The following is a 15,795-nucleotide window of genomic DNA, read 5'->3' as shown; positions in this document are numbered from 1 at the left end:
AGAAACCAAATCAAAATCCCTTTTCCACAGAGCACCAGCCCTTCATCAGGGGCAGCTCGCACTTGTTTGTAGAAGAGAAACTTTTCCACAGGCTTAAAGGCCTTATTTTCAATTATCACTGCTGTGATTAATTTGTAAATGGTAAATGTTGCTTCCAGTTCTGGTCCTGGAGAGAGCTGGAAAATATAAATCAATGAGCAGAGAGTATTATCGGATTTTATGTGTGAAATCCTGCCTCAATAAATTATGTCATTTGTATTTTATTTTGTGAATTCTTCAATGCATGTGTTGCTGTATGCATTTAAATTAAATGTAAAGCAGATAACTTAGTAACAAAACGTGCTACAGTAAATTAATACATTTGCCCTTCTTTACCTAGTTTTTCCTTTTAGAAGGACTGTTGCAAAGTTAAAACTACACAGACCAAAAGGCATTATAGCAAACTGGTTCTTGATTAATGTCTATTCATTTCCATCAAGAAAAAAAAATCATCTCGCACTTCAGGGTAAACAACTTCATTAAATCAATGTGTGATTTGGTGGTGCGTAAGGTTATAAGCAATCCTTTACACATCGCAGCCCGGCTAAAAGCAAAATGTTCATTTAGAGAGCATCTCTGCCCTGATGGATTCGAAAACACAAATAATACTAAAATGACTTACTTCTCTAAGTGTTTTAAACTCGTTTTTTATACACAGTATTATTGCTGAGGAGTGTTGTGTGGATGCATTCATTCCAAGCACATCACATGACATGAATAACCATGATGTTGGGGTTTTGGAATTTATAGAGTGTGGTCTAGACCTACTCTATCTGTAAAGTGTCTCGAGATAACTCTGTTATGATTTGATAATATAAATAAAATTGAATTGAAGTACTGTATTTGCACAGACATACTATATCAATAACCTCCCTCTATATGTCAAACTTACCTGTTCAAGGGCAAAAATATGCTGGTTGAAGTAAAACTGGATCTGCTCGTTTGCGATGTTGATGCACAGTTGTTCAAATGAGTTCTTCTTGAAGTTTTCAAATCCAAATATGTCCAGGATTCCCACATTCATGACGCTCTCTGCGGTACTTCAAAGGAGGAAAAAGGGGACAAACAAACTTATTCTTCTGTGTTACAGAACAAGCAAATCCCCAGCAGGCATATTAATTGATAAAAATTTAATGATAATCCAAGCTCAACCCAAATACAGAGTCCTGTAGTCTGATGAGAAATCATAAACATCAGCTTTCAAAAAGTCAGAGCTTCTTAAATGGGTTCATTTCAATCTCTATTGATTTAACCTCGAGTCATTTTCAATATATGCACAAACAATATTTATTTCTAAGACACTGCTTGAAGACTTAACACCCTGAATTTCATATTCAGTGCTTGGAGCTGCTACTTTTCATGATCAGACACTACCCGCTGTATGTAGAGGTCACCTTTAGCCTGTGCTACCGGGTTGTTAATGGCAATAAGGAAACAGCAAAGATGACTGGAATGCAGACAGGAACTCTGGCTTTTATACATCTCAGAGACGACTCCTTGACAGTCGACGCTCATATTTATCATGGAATTCTTTTGGATCAATGAACAGCCTCTTTGCAGTCTCTCTGAAGTCTTTTTAATCATCTGAACATTATTTTCTCTGCACGCAACTCTGTATCAAAAATTTATTAAAACTTTTTTTTGCTCTCCTTTTGCTTGTCTTGTGCTTGTCCATTGATATTCTCCTCTGCATGTTTGCATCTACCTCTACAGACTTCCATAAAGGTCATCAGCTTGGCAGAAACTCTGCGCAATCGCTCGAGATAATCGAAGAAGAGAGAGTAACAGTGAACGTCCACACAGATCTTCACCATTGGCACGCGCTCACCAGATATTCATGTCAGGCTGCAACAGGGAGTTGATGCGGTTGACTATCCAGCTGAAGAGGCGTCCGTACAAGGCCTTGGACATGGCGTCTCGGACGTCAGCGGCTTTGTCCACCGTGTTGGTGCGGATGATGGTCTCGCCCCTGGTGACCACACACTGGGAGGTCAGCGCCTCCTGGAGTTCCTCAGTACCGATGCTGAGGAGAGACGCAGCTGAGAAAAAAGACGAGAGTTAATCAGTTTGATAATCAGGAGCTCATCTGCCTTTATCATTAGCATAAAAATAAGCCCCAGCAATCTCTTACTGTGGATGTCTTTCAGCTTCTTTACATGTTTTATGTAAATGGAAAGGGGTTCTGTGCTTTCAGATATATTATGGTTACTGCTTACAGAAAATGTTCCCCTTTTTTCTGTGTAACAAGCCATGATTGATTGATTGTTTATTTTGCACATACAAGTGGCCACAAAGTCACAACATGTGTCACAAAATAACTATTATATACAATTAATTATATACAAAACATAAATCATTACTTTACAAAAAACCATAACACAGAGACCTGTGAACACATTTCTCAAAAGGGTTTCCTTCTTAAAACATTTTACTACATAGTGCAGTCCTTAAATCATCACACAAGGAGGATTAAAACATAGGATAGCTTCCTTTTTTAATCCCATCTAAACTCTTTTTTCTTCAGGGAGACCATTGAACCTACCTGTTTCTTTGGCTAAAAGAACAGCATCACTGAGTATTAGAAAACACATCACCTAATGTATTGTATCTCACCGTTCTCTAAGGCCGCTGAGTTAGGCACTTCACTCTTATCCGTCTGGTGTTGGGATGTGATGGAAGCAAATTCAATATTGCCCGTGTTCAAAATGGCTGAGAGAATTCTGTAAACAGAGATGACCTCCTAAAAAAAGAGAAAACATACAAATATTATAGCATTTCATTCATCTGCGACCAAATACTGTATTTGATCGAGTATTACAAAAGTACCTCTTCAGTAAACCCAATATTTCGGAAGCACTCCTGAATTGCATCAAACTGCTCTGTGTACAGTTTGCTGGAGACAATGTCTTGCATCACTTTGCGGTGTTGGCTGTCAATATACCTGCAGATGCAATCATGAGTATTAATGCTGATGCTCCAAAATGATGGGAATGGAAAGATGTATTATGAACATGTCAAAGTCAAACTGCTGTGCTAACCTGGGAGGTGTCCTGTCTGGTAGCCTGTAAGTCTTCAGCTTGTCTTGGTGGTAAAGCCCAGCGTATATGTAATAAAATATGTGGAAGTTTTTCTCCCCACTGAAAGAAAAACAAACAGAGCAGTCAGAAGTGTGACAAAGAGAACGCCAGTCAGACCAAGCCAAAGCAGCACATACATAGCCTGTTTGATGACCCTCGACTTCTCCAGCAGGTTCTCGGATATCTTGGCCCCGATGACCGCTCCAGTGGGTGTGAACTTCATCTCCAGGTATTTGCCAAAGCGACTGGAGTTGTCATTGATAGCTGTGCAGGCGTTTCCGAAGGCCTCTACAAGGGGGTTCACCTGCAAGATCTTCTCTCGCAGCGTCCGATTGTTAGCCTGAGAGCAACAACATGTTTCTTTAATAAACCATAATTATTATAGAACTATACTTTTACATTCTTTCAGTATTCAGCATATGTATTAACCAATTTAACAATAAAAGGATGGCCACACAGCTACTATACCTTTCCCAAGAAGGTAAGATGTTGAACAATCAAATGAGCGCTCTCTGTTTTCCCCGCACCGCTCTCCCCACTGATTATGATACACTAAAACAAAAGGAAACAAAATCTAGTGTCTAAAACATCAAACTAGGAACATTTACATGATATCACATACTTTTTCCCTTTTTTTAACCATGTAAAAGTCTTGTAGAGAATTAAATCTATTTTTCAAGACAGACGTCACCGCTTTTGTTCAAAAGTGAGTACATATGCTACAAAGTTTATTCAACCTCTATAGGAAATAAAGCTAGATGTGATCAAAAATGTCTAGAACATCCCTCCCAAACATTTCAGTAAATTGTTTAATATAATTTTCTTTACAGATTTCCATCATCATTTTATCTGTTATACAGATACATATCTGAGTCTCCATTCATCAAATGTTTTTTGGGCAGTACCTGGTCTTTGCAGAACGTCACCATGCCTCGGTAGGCTGCATCTGCAGTAGCAAAGATGTGTGGAGGGTTGTCAGCCCGCTTCACACCGTGGTACAGCTTAGAGAACTAAGAGAAGGCCCATGCAAAAGGCATATTATTTTCAATTTTACCGATTTCTACAAAAAAAGATCCAAGATTTGAGTTTTGTATTATTATTATGCAAACTCTCACCAACTTTCACCTGTTTTTATTATTTACATTAAACACTAACTCTAAAGGTGTGAACACACCATGCATCTACAGCCATGCTCTGTGAGGCTGTGTTTTAGCTGAATGCTAATGTTAGTGTGCTAAAATTGCTAACATGCTGATGTTTAGCAGTTTACCATGTTCACCATTTTAGTTTAGCATGTTAGTATGCTAAGTATGCTAGTATTTGCTAATAAGCACTAAACACAAGATAAAACTTTCGCAGGTATTTGGTCATAAACCAAAATATTGGACAAACTGAAATTATGACCTGATGGTGCTAGATGAGGGATCATCAGTTATCACAGTTCCCGAGGGGATCATATACAGGATGTCTGCACTAAATGTCAGGACAATCCATCTAATAGCTCGGGATAATTCACTAAAAACAAATAATGTCAACCTCATAGTTGTGCTAAAGAAACAGCCAGAGGATGATCATAATCTATTAAATAGTTGAGATATTTCAGTCTTGACCAAAGTGTTGGACCAGACGGCTGAATGGCATTGCTATCCCTCGAGACATACCGCTAGTATGAAAAAAAAAAATGTGTTTGCGTTGAAAGCAGTATTTTTTTAAATATTTTAGTTATATGTTTGTATTGTTATTCTCTTTTTCTAGTTTTTAGCTGTTGTAATATTTAAAATAAACACTGATTTACACTGACTTTAAAAAGAAGCCCTACATCACTTCCCTTTTGATTGGGAAACAACTGGGAACATTTGTGTGACTGGTCCATAACCAACCTGGGGAGAGTAGATGTTGAGATTCTGGAAAGGATTGAGAGCAATGAGGATGTCACCAACGTAAGTGTACACCTGCAGCTCATCATACCGCTTCTGGAGATGGCTGATTATTGTCTCCTAAAGAGAAGAAAAGAACAACACACATAGCATCAAGAACATTGTGCCTTTGACTGATCAATACATGATGAAATTAACATATTATACCTTACCTCATCTAAGAACTCCAGGTTTACCAGATCATCATCAGGACAGCTATCTATTATGAGGGTTTTACGAGTATTGATCCGCTCCTGCCTGTATGAAGCCAAGCACATTATAATGCCTTAGAAAGCTGTAAAGTGACCACCAAATGAGAAACAGTAGTTTGACTGGCTGGGTGTAAGACCCAGTCACTTCCAAGGTTTGTGTGAAGACCTTAAAGCTCTCCCAGGGGACACAGCTCCCATTATCACAGGCTGTGATTGCACTTCATCTGTGTTTTGACCTATCACTCTCCAAAGAGTCCCTGTGGGCAGAGGTCAACACGGAGCCAGCTGCCTCCAAGGGACTGTGGAAAACCTCAGGGGACACCAGAGAGTGTGTGAAAGAGGGCTGTGTCTGTGAGTGCCTACAGCTTTACACATGTGTGTACAAAGGATAAGGTTGGTGATATTCTATACTTGTCTTATTTTCATCAAATCCAATGAAAAGACCCAAACCAACACTGAATTGATCCTACAAACATGTATTGTCTGTGTAGCCAAAGCCTGACATAGCTTATTCATCTGTCAAAGAGCTCAATTATTGTCAAAACATATCAAAACAACAACAATGAGCCAAACAGTTACACTGGGTGTCAATATGATGAACATGTAGTTTGGTTTGAGTCAATCGAGCATTCGCTGTCCTGCTGCTGTCAATACCCACCAGGATTGGGTTGCATCATCTATTCGTAAATCCATCACTACATTTGTGTATAAAGTCCTACGTTAGAAACTATTAGCTAGTTTTAATGTATTAAATCTGGTAGGACCAATAAAGGCTTAAGTGATGTGTACATTTGTTGCTAGGAAAAGCTATCAATTAGCTTATGTAAAGAGAAAGTCCCCATACAGCACAAACTGAAGCATAACTACCAAAAATAACAGTTTTGAGTAACAGTGCCGGAAAAAAAACAAAGCGACCTGCATGGAAAAGGTAAAACAGATTCAACTTTTGGAGAAACGCAACCCGACATCACGCTGCGATAGCTAATGATGTAACTGGCGATCAGACAAAACACAACAGCGTGTAACGTTATGTTTCACATAGTCACTCAATATGGCCTAGTGCACCAGTTTGGAAACCACCATTTTGATAGACTTGCCAATTCTTGCAGCATGGCTAAATGCTAGCACCATGGGCAACACGATGGAAACTCAAACGGGCGACACAATACCGCCGATTATGTATTAATCCCCAACTGAAAAAGCATTTATACTCCTATTTGAGTAATGTTTGCTAAAAAAATTACTTTGTTACTTAAAAAAATTAAACTACATACTTGTTTTAAAGATTTATGTTCACTAGGAATAAATGGGCTTGGGGCTAAGTGTAGGGAAGTCAGAAAGTAGTTAAAGACAGATTAACAAATTGTTGGCTTTTGTCTTTTCATGGGATTGACAATTAAGATAAAAATAAAAAAACACTGTCAATGTCTTTTACTGTTGGTATATTACAACTACTGAAAAAGCATCCGAACACTTCTTGTTACTTCTCAAAAAAATGAAATATCTCATTCACAAGATGTATCTATATTATATTACAATAAATAATCAATCGTATAATGAAAAAAAATATTCAAGCTTCAGGTTAGGAATTGTTTCCTCCTCTGCCGTTGTATTCATTTTGTATTCTGAATATAGTGTAAATTCAACAGTGCAGAAATAAAAGCTGCATGCTCAATATGTGGTCCCTCTAAGTCATCGTGTCCCTTTGGAGAAGGACTTGAGACCTCTAGCCTCTACCTCTCTGCTTTGAAGTAAATCACACTATTCCACCTACGGCAGCTACTTTTCAGTTCTCTGTCTTTATTCTTATCTGGAGTCATTGTGTGCTGATCTGTGGCATGAGAGACTAAACCAGGCGAGCCCAGTTTTCGCCCTACAAGCTCCTAATCCCATTATCCACTTTCACTGTGGACAGGAATTCAGGATCAGGCTCAGGCACAGACTCTGCACACTCTCGGGAGTAAACTGAGCTGGCACAACATCAAGACTCTCAGTCAAGGGCAGGTTCAGCGAACTCTTCCACTCATTCATCTTTACACATTTTAGGATATAAACTCCTGCAATCACTGTCCCTGCCCCTTCATATCTATCTAACTATTCCAAGCAACTTGTACAGTAGCTACTTTTAAAATCTGTGAAGAAAATAACCCAACTTATCTTAGTCAAAACCAAGCAACAAAAAGGTAGTACAGTTGAAATGTCACTTATTTTCAAAGGTATATCAATCTTGAACAGATTTTTTGCTCCATCATTGGTTTAATCAAATGGGTGGGAAAGTGCTTTGTACTAAGGACTCCCCATCAGATGGGTGCTCCATCCACTGGCCTAAATGGAGTTTATTAATCTAAGGTTAGTCAGCACAATCACTCCCTCTGAATTAGTCACACTCCCCTAACTTCTCTCTAATCACACACTGTAATGTCCATTACTGGGTGTCATCATCATCACTGTGTGTAAGAAGATGAGACTCTGCCCCCTACTGGACAGAAAGAATATCACCACTCAGTCAGTGCCCATCTGCAGCAACACAGATCTCCAGTGACAGCACACAAATGAAGCAACTAGCTTTGTCATTGTAGCATTTTATTTACTCTGCAATTTTAGAATGTAATATAAAGGGACTTACTTGGTTTTGGTTTTGCAGCCCAGTTCTTGCTGTTCCTTGATGAGAGCAGCTAACTGCTGTGGTAGTACCACATCTTTGCCGTGGGCCTGCTTGATGAAGGGATGCTCTAGGAGGTGCGTCACAGATGGACGTGCTTCAAAATCCTTTATCAGACACCTTACAATCACAAGAATAGAGAAAGCTTTAAACACTTACAGACAGACATAGCCTCCAACATTGATCTGTTATTTGTCTTAAAATCAGAATTAATTAAACCACTGAGGAGAAACTGTCTCCTCACCTGAACATGACAGAACGCTGGTTTGTCTGGATCAGTACTGACAGACATCTGGTAGGGAGCTTCTTGTGTTCTTAAGTCTGGGGTCACTAATCTGTCATTCTCTGTCTAAGTACCCCCCCCCCTCGAGTCCAAACAAGCCTTGCAATGGCACAATAAGTAATAAGTCCTATCTGTGATGTGCAGTGTTTGCCAATAGGTGACGTCTCTTTGTGATACTGCCCAATGCCCACAATTCAGCATCAGTTAGCTGCTGATACAAATGGTTGCAAAATATTGACTGTTAAGCACCACACACCTAGGGGAACAAAACTGGCTTTCATTTCTGACAGTTTTGATATATTGTGAAGCAAAAACTATGAAAATAAAACACTGTAAATTCCCACTTGCATTCAACAATTCATCCATCAACAATTCACTTTTGTACTGTTCAATTACTTGTTCAGCTAAAGACTTTAAACGTCTGAATGTGTCCGTGAGCACTACAACACCAACAATTGCAGGCCGAGGCGAGATAGGAGAAAAACACCAATCTAATTCCTACCACTTAATCTACACTGGAATTCTGTTTCTTTTATCAGTTTGTTTGGCTCTGAAAGTTAATTCCATGAATTCATTAGCATCAGGACATTAAGCAGAGGTTGCTGCTATTAGCAGGGCTGTGCTGGCGGGATGCTGAACGGCAGGCCACTTTGTCACAGAAGTCAGCTTTCTGGCTGCACAAGTGCAGACACTGGTGATGGATTTATTATCACCACACACATGGCTGAAAAGGCTTCACAAACAGTCTGCAAAGCTTGATAACATTGTCCAGCCTCCCAACATTAAACTCTGCTGGGCTTTGTTCAAGGCGATTATTTCTGATATGCTATCACATAATCCATTAACACAGATTACAGATTTTTAATCCAAAAAGTAGCCAATGAACACCATAGCAATTACACTTGTAAAAAGTAGAAAAAACTAATAACACTACAATATGTGTTGACTGTTTAAGGGGTAATATGCCTTGACTCTGTCTTGACCAGTCAATAACTCAAGTGACAAAAAAAAAGCCAACAGGCCTTCAAAACAGATAGTCTGTTTGTTTTTTCAATTACTCCTTTTCAGTTAATGCATTTAAATGCAAACCTAAAACAAAAATGTTAGCTGGAAACCATGCCCACACAAATAATTCTCCCGACAAATTGAATTTCATTTTCTCATTATGGTTCAGCCTCACACACCTCTGTGCGGTATATATTAAGGTTGTATATTCTGAGCAACCATTACGAGCCACCTCTGACATTATTAGCTTTGCACAGAGAAGGAAATGATAAGTTATGGGCCTCAGATAGAACTGATAACTCAGGTGAATTAGCTTGTTCCTCTGCAGCAGATTTACACAAATGAAAGTCAATGAACAGGAAGACTAGAGGGTTGATAGAATCTGGCTATAAAATATCAATTTCAATTCCCTTTATGTTTACATGCACATTACCGCCTGCTGACAAAGTACTAAAGCTAATGTTAAGCTCTTCCTAATAAAAAAAAGTTATCTCAATATACGTTTTATCATTTCATGCTGGACAAATGCTATATATAAAAAAAGATTTGGCTTATAATATGTTCAAGAGTAGCTGCTCAGTAATGTGTATCATCTCAAGTAGTGCATATAGCATCAACAGCAGATGTTCAACATTGCTTTCAGTCACAGATTCAAGCAGATTTAAAAGTAAATTGGTGTTGTAAATGATATACATTTGTATATACATTTGTATATACATTTAATGTTTGATGTTGAACTTTTCTTATTTCATGTTTATTATATTTTTATTGTGGTTCAGGTTATTATTTGCAATAATGTTTCCCAGTGAAAACAGTTCAAATTTCATATTCATATTTAGTAACCAAATCAAAGTCTTAACATTAATGTGTGGGATTCTTACTGATATATACAGTATATATATTATAAATCAGAAGGTCGGTTGACAGGTTGAAGTTAGAGGACACTTACTGGCCGATGAAATGGCAAAAACTTCTGCACCACTGCTCTGGATTTCGTAATGTAGGGGAGGGATTTCTGAAAAAAATCACACATACAAAAGTCAGCATAGTATTTAAAAAAAATTTGACTTCATTAAATGCATTCAAATGACATCATGATCATCGCTGAAAATGAAAGACTTTAAACTCGTCTCCTGAGTAAGCTGACAAATGATCGCTGGCAAGCGGAGTGTGACCGTCAGACTCCTGTGAGAGTTTTTGGTCCGAGGACGAGCTGGTCGGGGTCCAGGTCTGTGGCAGCCACAGAAAAAGTGACAAATGATAACAGCTCCTCCACTGTCTGGCAGCAAGCATCTGCCATTGGGAGCCAAAAGTTATGGGAGCTAGTTATACCTCTGTCAGCAGCATTTATGGAGGCCATCTATAATGAGGCTAATACTTTTCAAGTGTGCATGATGACAGGAGGCAGGTCTGTATGAGGAGCCAAGGCTGGACGGGCCTGAGTACAGTCATCTTCACAGGGAGCTGCAGGTCTGACAGCTGGAGGCTGAGCCTTTTGTCACTGTCAGACAAACCGTGTCAGACCTGGTCGAGACATTTATTAACTGCATTAATTAGTTCACACGTGTTGTTTCACAAAGCTGACAGACAGGTAGAATATGAAATCCTTTGTGTAAAAGGAAATGCATGAATTTGGTTCATTTTGTTTATCACTAACAAACCAGAGGTAGATGCAGCTACACATTAAACGACAACATACTTAACATCTTTTTTTCTATTTTCTTTGGAAAGGAGGAGAGAATGTTGGGGTGCAAAATCTGTCATTTTCCGCCGCACTAAGTTAGTAGAGTCTTTGATAAGGATTCAGACAGGCAATCCTTTCCAAAGTGCAGATCAAAGCCAGTAACTGACTGCTTCAATACAACCTCTAATATGAGCCTGAAGACACGTTCTCGCCTTGATGTTGTAGCATACTGCTTATACATTAGAAAGTCAATATAGCAGCACACTGCTGATAACACTGTCAAATGCCTTCATTGTGCTTAGCAAATTCAGGCAGTTTTTTCTTTCAGCATTTGTGAGAGTGCTGGCTCATATTGTAAACACAAATGGCTTATTCAAATCTAGGTCCAGGCAGAGCGTGTACTGTCAGACGTTCCTCAGTGTAGATTGAGGCAAAATCACAGAGGTGTCAGCAGCACTTGACAGCTGTAACTAAGCCATGAAGGAAGACAAAAATCAGGCCAATGCAATATTTGAATACGTCATATGTAGAATTTATAATTCTTCCCCTTCCCATATGTAGCAAAACAGTTTTTTCATTCAAGAAATTCTTTAGTGTGACACTTAAACTTTCACTGCTCCACTTTATTCAATATTGTCAGTGCTGACTTACTTAGAATCTGTCCAACAGCTCTCTATTTTCACATAGAATCATTATCAAGACATACTGTAAATATGTATTTCTTTGCCAGATCTCCACAGTCTTCAAAGTCCACTATACCAGACAACATAAAGGTGATTCAATTACCAAAACAAGGCAGCAATGTTGAGTTGTTTCTTTTTAGTTATGAAGGAAAATCACAGAATATACTGTAAATCTATCTTAAAATGACCTTGTGAATAACTGGTGAACGATTCATGTTTATCTTTGGTTGTTGGCTTGTTTTCAGCAAAAAGAGAGAATTAGTGTCTTAATGCAGAAACATCAGGCTTAACAGAGAATGACTACAAGGCTCCAAAATAAAGACTTATTCAGCGAATGGACCACCCGCTTAAAATTTCAGCTCATCCATCACTGTAGCCAGAGCACCAGCACTTCTTTGCTCATACATGCATGAACACACAGAACTACTGCTATATTTATCATGTCTCTAGACTGCATAAGTGTCTGTGGCCGGGTTAGCTCAGTTGGTAGAGCAGGTGCCCATATATAGAGGTTTACTCCTCGACGCAGCAGCCGCAGGTTCGACTCCAACCTGTGGCCCTTTTCTGCAAGTCGTTCCCCCTCTCTCTCCCCTTTCATGTCTTCATCTGTCCTATGCAAATAAAGTCCTGAAAAGATAATCTTTAAGACTACATAAGTGTCTGATAATGTGAAATCTGTGACATTAAGGTGTATGGTGTATTGCAGGGCTTGTAAGGTCTACATCTATCCAAACACACTTTTGTATACATGAAATGGAGATGTAGACAATCAAAGGCATGCCCATTCTTTAAAGACAGCTGAGAAGACTGAGAAGCGGACAAGTTATCAATCGTAATCATCCAGAAGTAAAAATGTTCACTGTTGTTTATGAATAAAGGATTTTTTTTGGCAAAAGACTCTCAGAGAAAGCAAATGCGCACTAAACTGCAATCATTAGCCACGCTAGCGCCATGGCGAAAAGGCTGTCATTGTCAGGTGGTCGATCCACCACTTAATAGATTAGATTAGATTAGTCTATGGTCCTAACTGAAATATATATAATATATTGGATGGATTGCCATGAAATGTTATATGGACATGTATGGTCCCCAGACGATGAATCCTAATGATTTAGATGATCTGCTGACTTGATGACATTTGTCTTTTTGAGTGAAATGTTTTGTGGACTACTGGATGGACCGCATTCAGATATTCATGAAATGTAATAATATTGAGGATTTCTTAACTAGTATTATTTTTTTTAATTCTAATTTGCTCAATATTTTGGTTTATGACCAAATACATGCGAAACTAATGACATTCCCATCAGCCTCAGTTGTACTTTGCGTTTTGACGTATTTACCTTAGTGCTGTTAGCATGGTTTTAGACTCCTAGTATTGTTGATGAATAAAAGATTTCTGAACAACAATTTTGCCTGGAGAGGATTTAAAAATACATGTCAAGCAAATGCAAACAAATCTGCAATTTATATATCTACATACTGTAGTTCAGTAATGCATGGATTTAACTATCATTCAACACAAAGGCAAGAAATAACTTTAGTCCAAACTTGATTTTTCACCCCTTGAAAAGATTTCATTCTGTGTCAGAAACACCAGAAACTGCACTGATATCCCTCACCCTTGGCTGTTCTGCTCCACAGATTTTAACTCAGGCTTTTTCACTGAAGAGCTGTCTCTTACAGGCACACTGGTCTGGATTTCTCTCCCTGAGCCTCATGATTTGATTAGCCTTTGTTGCTTTTGACAAGCCATCATTTACCTCTGTCTTTCATCTCGCTCGTTCTGGTCTCCGCTCAGACAGATACACATACTTTTAAATATGTGGCTAATATCTACAGGGATCTGGCCGAATAAACACAACCTTGGGATGTCTTTGCCAATTGCCTCTAACCTTTACAACGCATTTTACATACACTTTGGTTTGACTTTACATGGACACTCAAGGCCTGTTCAGCATAGAGGGCACTGGTGCAAGCAATTACTCTTACCGCATATTAAATATCACAGAGCATCTTTGTCTAGAGTATCCATAATTAATTTTGCAGTTGATGATTTAACAACTTTACCCTCTGACATGCTCAGTTGCCTTTATTCATGGTCACCATAGACATCACATATCTGTCATACACACTGTAACACACTCAGTTGCTATTAATCATAAAGAACAAATTCATAAAAGCCTCGAATTTATCTTAAAAATAAAACTGAAGCTACAAAAAAATAGAATGATCTACCTGGGATTTAAACATATGCATGCATCGGTGGTATGTCACAGCTCATCAAGTATCAGATATTTCTGAAGCACAAACAGACCACGCATCAAGGTGACCCTAATTCACGGAGCTCATCTGACAGATATCAGAGCTCCTCTTATCATTTATAGCCGGCTGGGACAAGAAGCGTTTTCACCTGTGCAGGTTTCCCTTAGCACAACCAAAACTGTGACATAACGGCTATCTGCTGCTAGCCCCTGTAGTCAAAGTGGTGATAGCGTATAGAGTGTTTATTTGGTCGTCACCAGGAGCCATTCAATCTTTACCTTGACACAGGAAAAATCTTACAGTGGTATTCTCAGAAAAAAAAAAGTAATCATTGATAGGACAGAGAGCTGACCACACACTGCTTGAACAGTGTTAGCATGATTCAAAACTGGGATGAATTTTTCTCGTGTATGAAATATAATCTTGTATTATATGTTATATATTTCTTGTTTACTATCTAGATGTGTTTAGAGGGGAGGGATGATAAGGTGGATGATACACACGAGATTAACAACATGACAGTGAACCCTTTAGAGCCTGGAAACGCATTACTGTGTGCAACTGTAAAATATCCGAATGATGAAAATGCTTATTGCATGTTTTAGTGCTTGTATGGTTTCATAAAACATGTACTACCCAAGGACAATACTTCTCTGGTAATGGTTTGTTACGTATTAAATAGAGAAAAACTATTTGGATCTTTGCAATGATCAAAACCGGTGAAGATGAATCTCTCTGATTTCATCATGCATCACTCTCACCGCCACTAAAAGCCCAAAGGTGAAACACATTTCCCTATTTAGAAAGTAATTCATACAGGAGTCATAATTTACACCACGTTTTCCTCATGATTTTGTCTGCCGAGCAGCAGTGATGGGAAAATATATTTGAGATAAATGACATGTTAACAGAATCATTTCATGGTTCAACACATTTGCTGTGATATATACCACAACCGCCAAGCCTTTAAGGTCCCAATTCATATCAAAAGGGCAAAATATCTATTTTGATTCAAACAGAGACAGAGGAATGTCAGTTAAAAGATATATGTCCATTTCCATCAACATCCTAGTTATCCCCAAAGTCAAAGAGTCTGAGTAATGAGATCTGCAGTAATGAAATAGGATTGGACATTGCCATGGGAAATGCATATGCCCCCTCTTATTATGGCTGCTGTTTGATAAGGAAACATGCTTGCTACTTGACAGAAACCACTTATCCAGTTTCAGGTTGCTTTTTTAAAATGTTCCCAAACCTACAAACCCTAAGCTACATCCACTCCTCCAAAAAGGTGACGTGTTATAAGGTGCAGATCTGAGGAAAAACCTAATTCTGAATTAGTAGCATTCATTTTACTGAGTCGCTCTTGTAATTATTTTAAATTCTGGATGAATTTGGTGCTGATGAATTTGGTGCTGATGAAATGCTGCGTTGGCTCTATAATTCCTGCCACACAAGTCACCCATGTTCCTCCCCTGGCTTGGCAGGGAGGAGATAACATTGTGACGGGGAGGAGGTGACAGCCTCATCTCAATGTGAATGGAGCTAATCACCAATGCAAATTGCAATCAGAAGGGCATATCTCTACCTAACTGAGAGATAATTACACAATTGTGCTGATAACAAAAGGTCAACCGCGTGTAGCCACTAAGCTCTCAAATGATCATCAGACACACACCGTCTCCAGCAGTGAATATTTTTACAGATTGAATCACTGCATTAATTTTAAGGCCAAACACTACTACATCTGATTATTTAGCAGATGCTGTCTTTCAGATAGGAAAAATGAAAAAGCAATAGCAACAAGAAACATTGATCAAACCACAAATATCCAGTTTTCTGTTTCTAAATTTCAAGTTCAATTGTCAATAAAGCCAGTTATTTTTTTCTTTTCATCACCTCTACTGTCAAATTAATTTTGCCCATTGTCCTCCTGACATAATGGAAAGCTGTTTTTGAGCACGCTTAT

General features: G+C 38.6%; 1 protein-coding gene across 9 annotated transcripts in view; it reads right to left on the bottom strand.

Moving 5' to 3' along the window:
- Positions 1–15,795, bottom strand: part of myo3b (myosin IIIB) — a 70,710-nt gene that overhangs the window by 38,193 nt on the left and 16,722 nt on the right. For all 9 annotated transcript variants that reach the window (XR_005641003.1, XM_039818231.1, XM_039818233.1 and 6 more), the window contains 12 exons: positions 10,144–10,209; positions 7,871–8,026; positions 5,206–5,290; positions 4,997–5,113; positions 4,022–4,126; positions 3,585–3,668; positions 3,254–3,456; positions 3,078–3,176; positions 2,866–2,980; positions 2,653–2,779; positions 1,868–2,078; positions 932–1,079 (listed from right to left, as the gene is read on the bottom strand). Coding sequence is in view for 8 of the 9 variants with exons in the window: in XM_039818231.1 (XP_039674165.1) it covers positions 932–1,079; positions 1,868–2,078; positions 2,653–2,779; positions 2,866–2,980; positions 3,078–3,176; positions 3,254–3,456; positions 3,585–3,668; positions 4,022–4,126; positions 4,997–5,113; positions 5,206–5,290; positions 7,871–8,026; positions 10,144–10,209 (1,516 nt within the window). In the remaining variant the exon portion in view is untranslated. The remainder of the gene's footprint in view (positions 1–931; positions 1,080–1,867; positions 2,079–2,652; positions 2,780–2,865; positions 2,981–3,077; positions 3,177–3,253; positions 3,457–3,584; positions 3,669–4,021; positions 4,127–4,996; positions 5,114–5,205; positions 5,291–7,870; positions 8,027–10,143; positions 10,210–15,795) is intronic.

The sequence above is a fragment of the Perca fluviatilis genome, chromosome 12, assembly GCF_010015445.1.
Source record: "Perca fluviatilis chromosome 12, GENO_Pfluv_1.0, whole genome shotgun sequence".
NCBI classification, from domain to species: Eukaryota; Metazoa; Chordata; class Actinopteri; order Perciformes; family Percidae; genus Perca; species Perca fluviatilis.
Note: the sequence above shows the minus strand (reverse complement) of the source record. Positions and strands in the feature narration are given on the sequence as shown.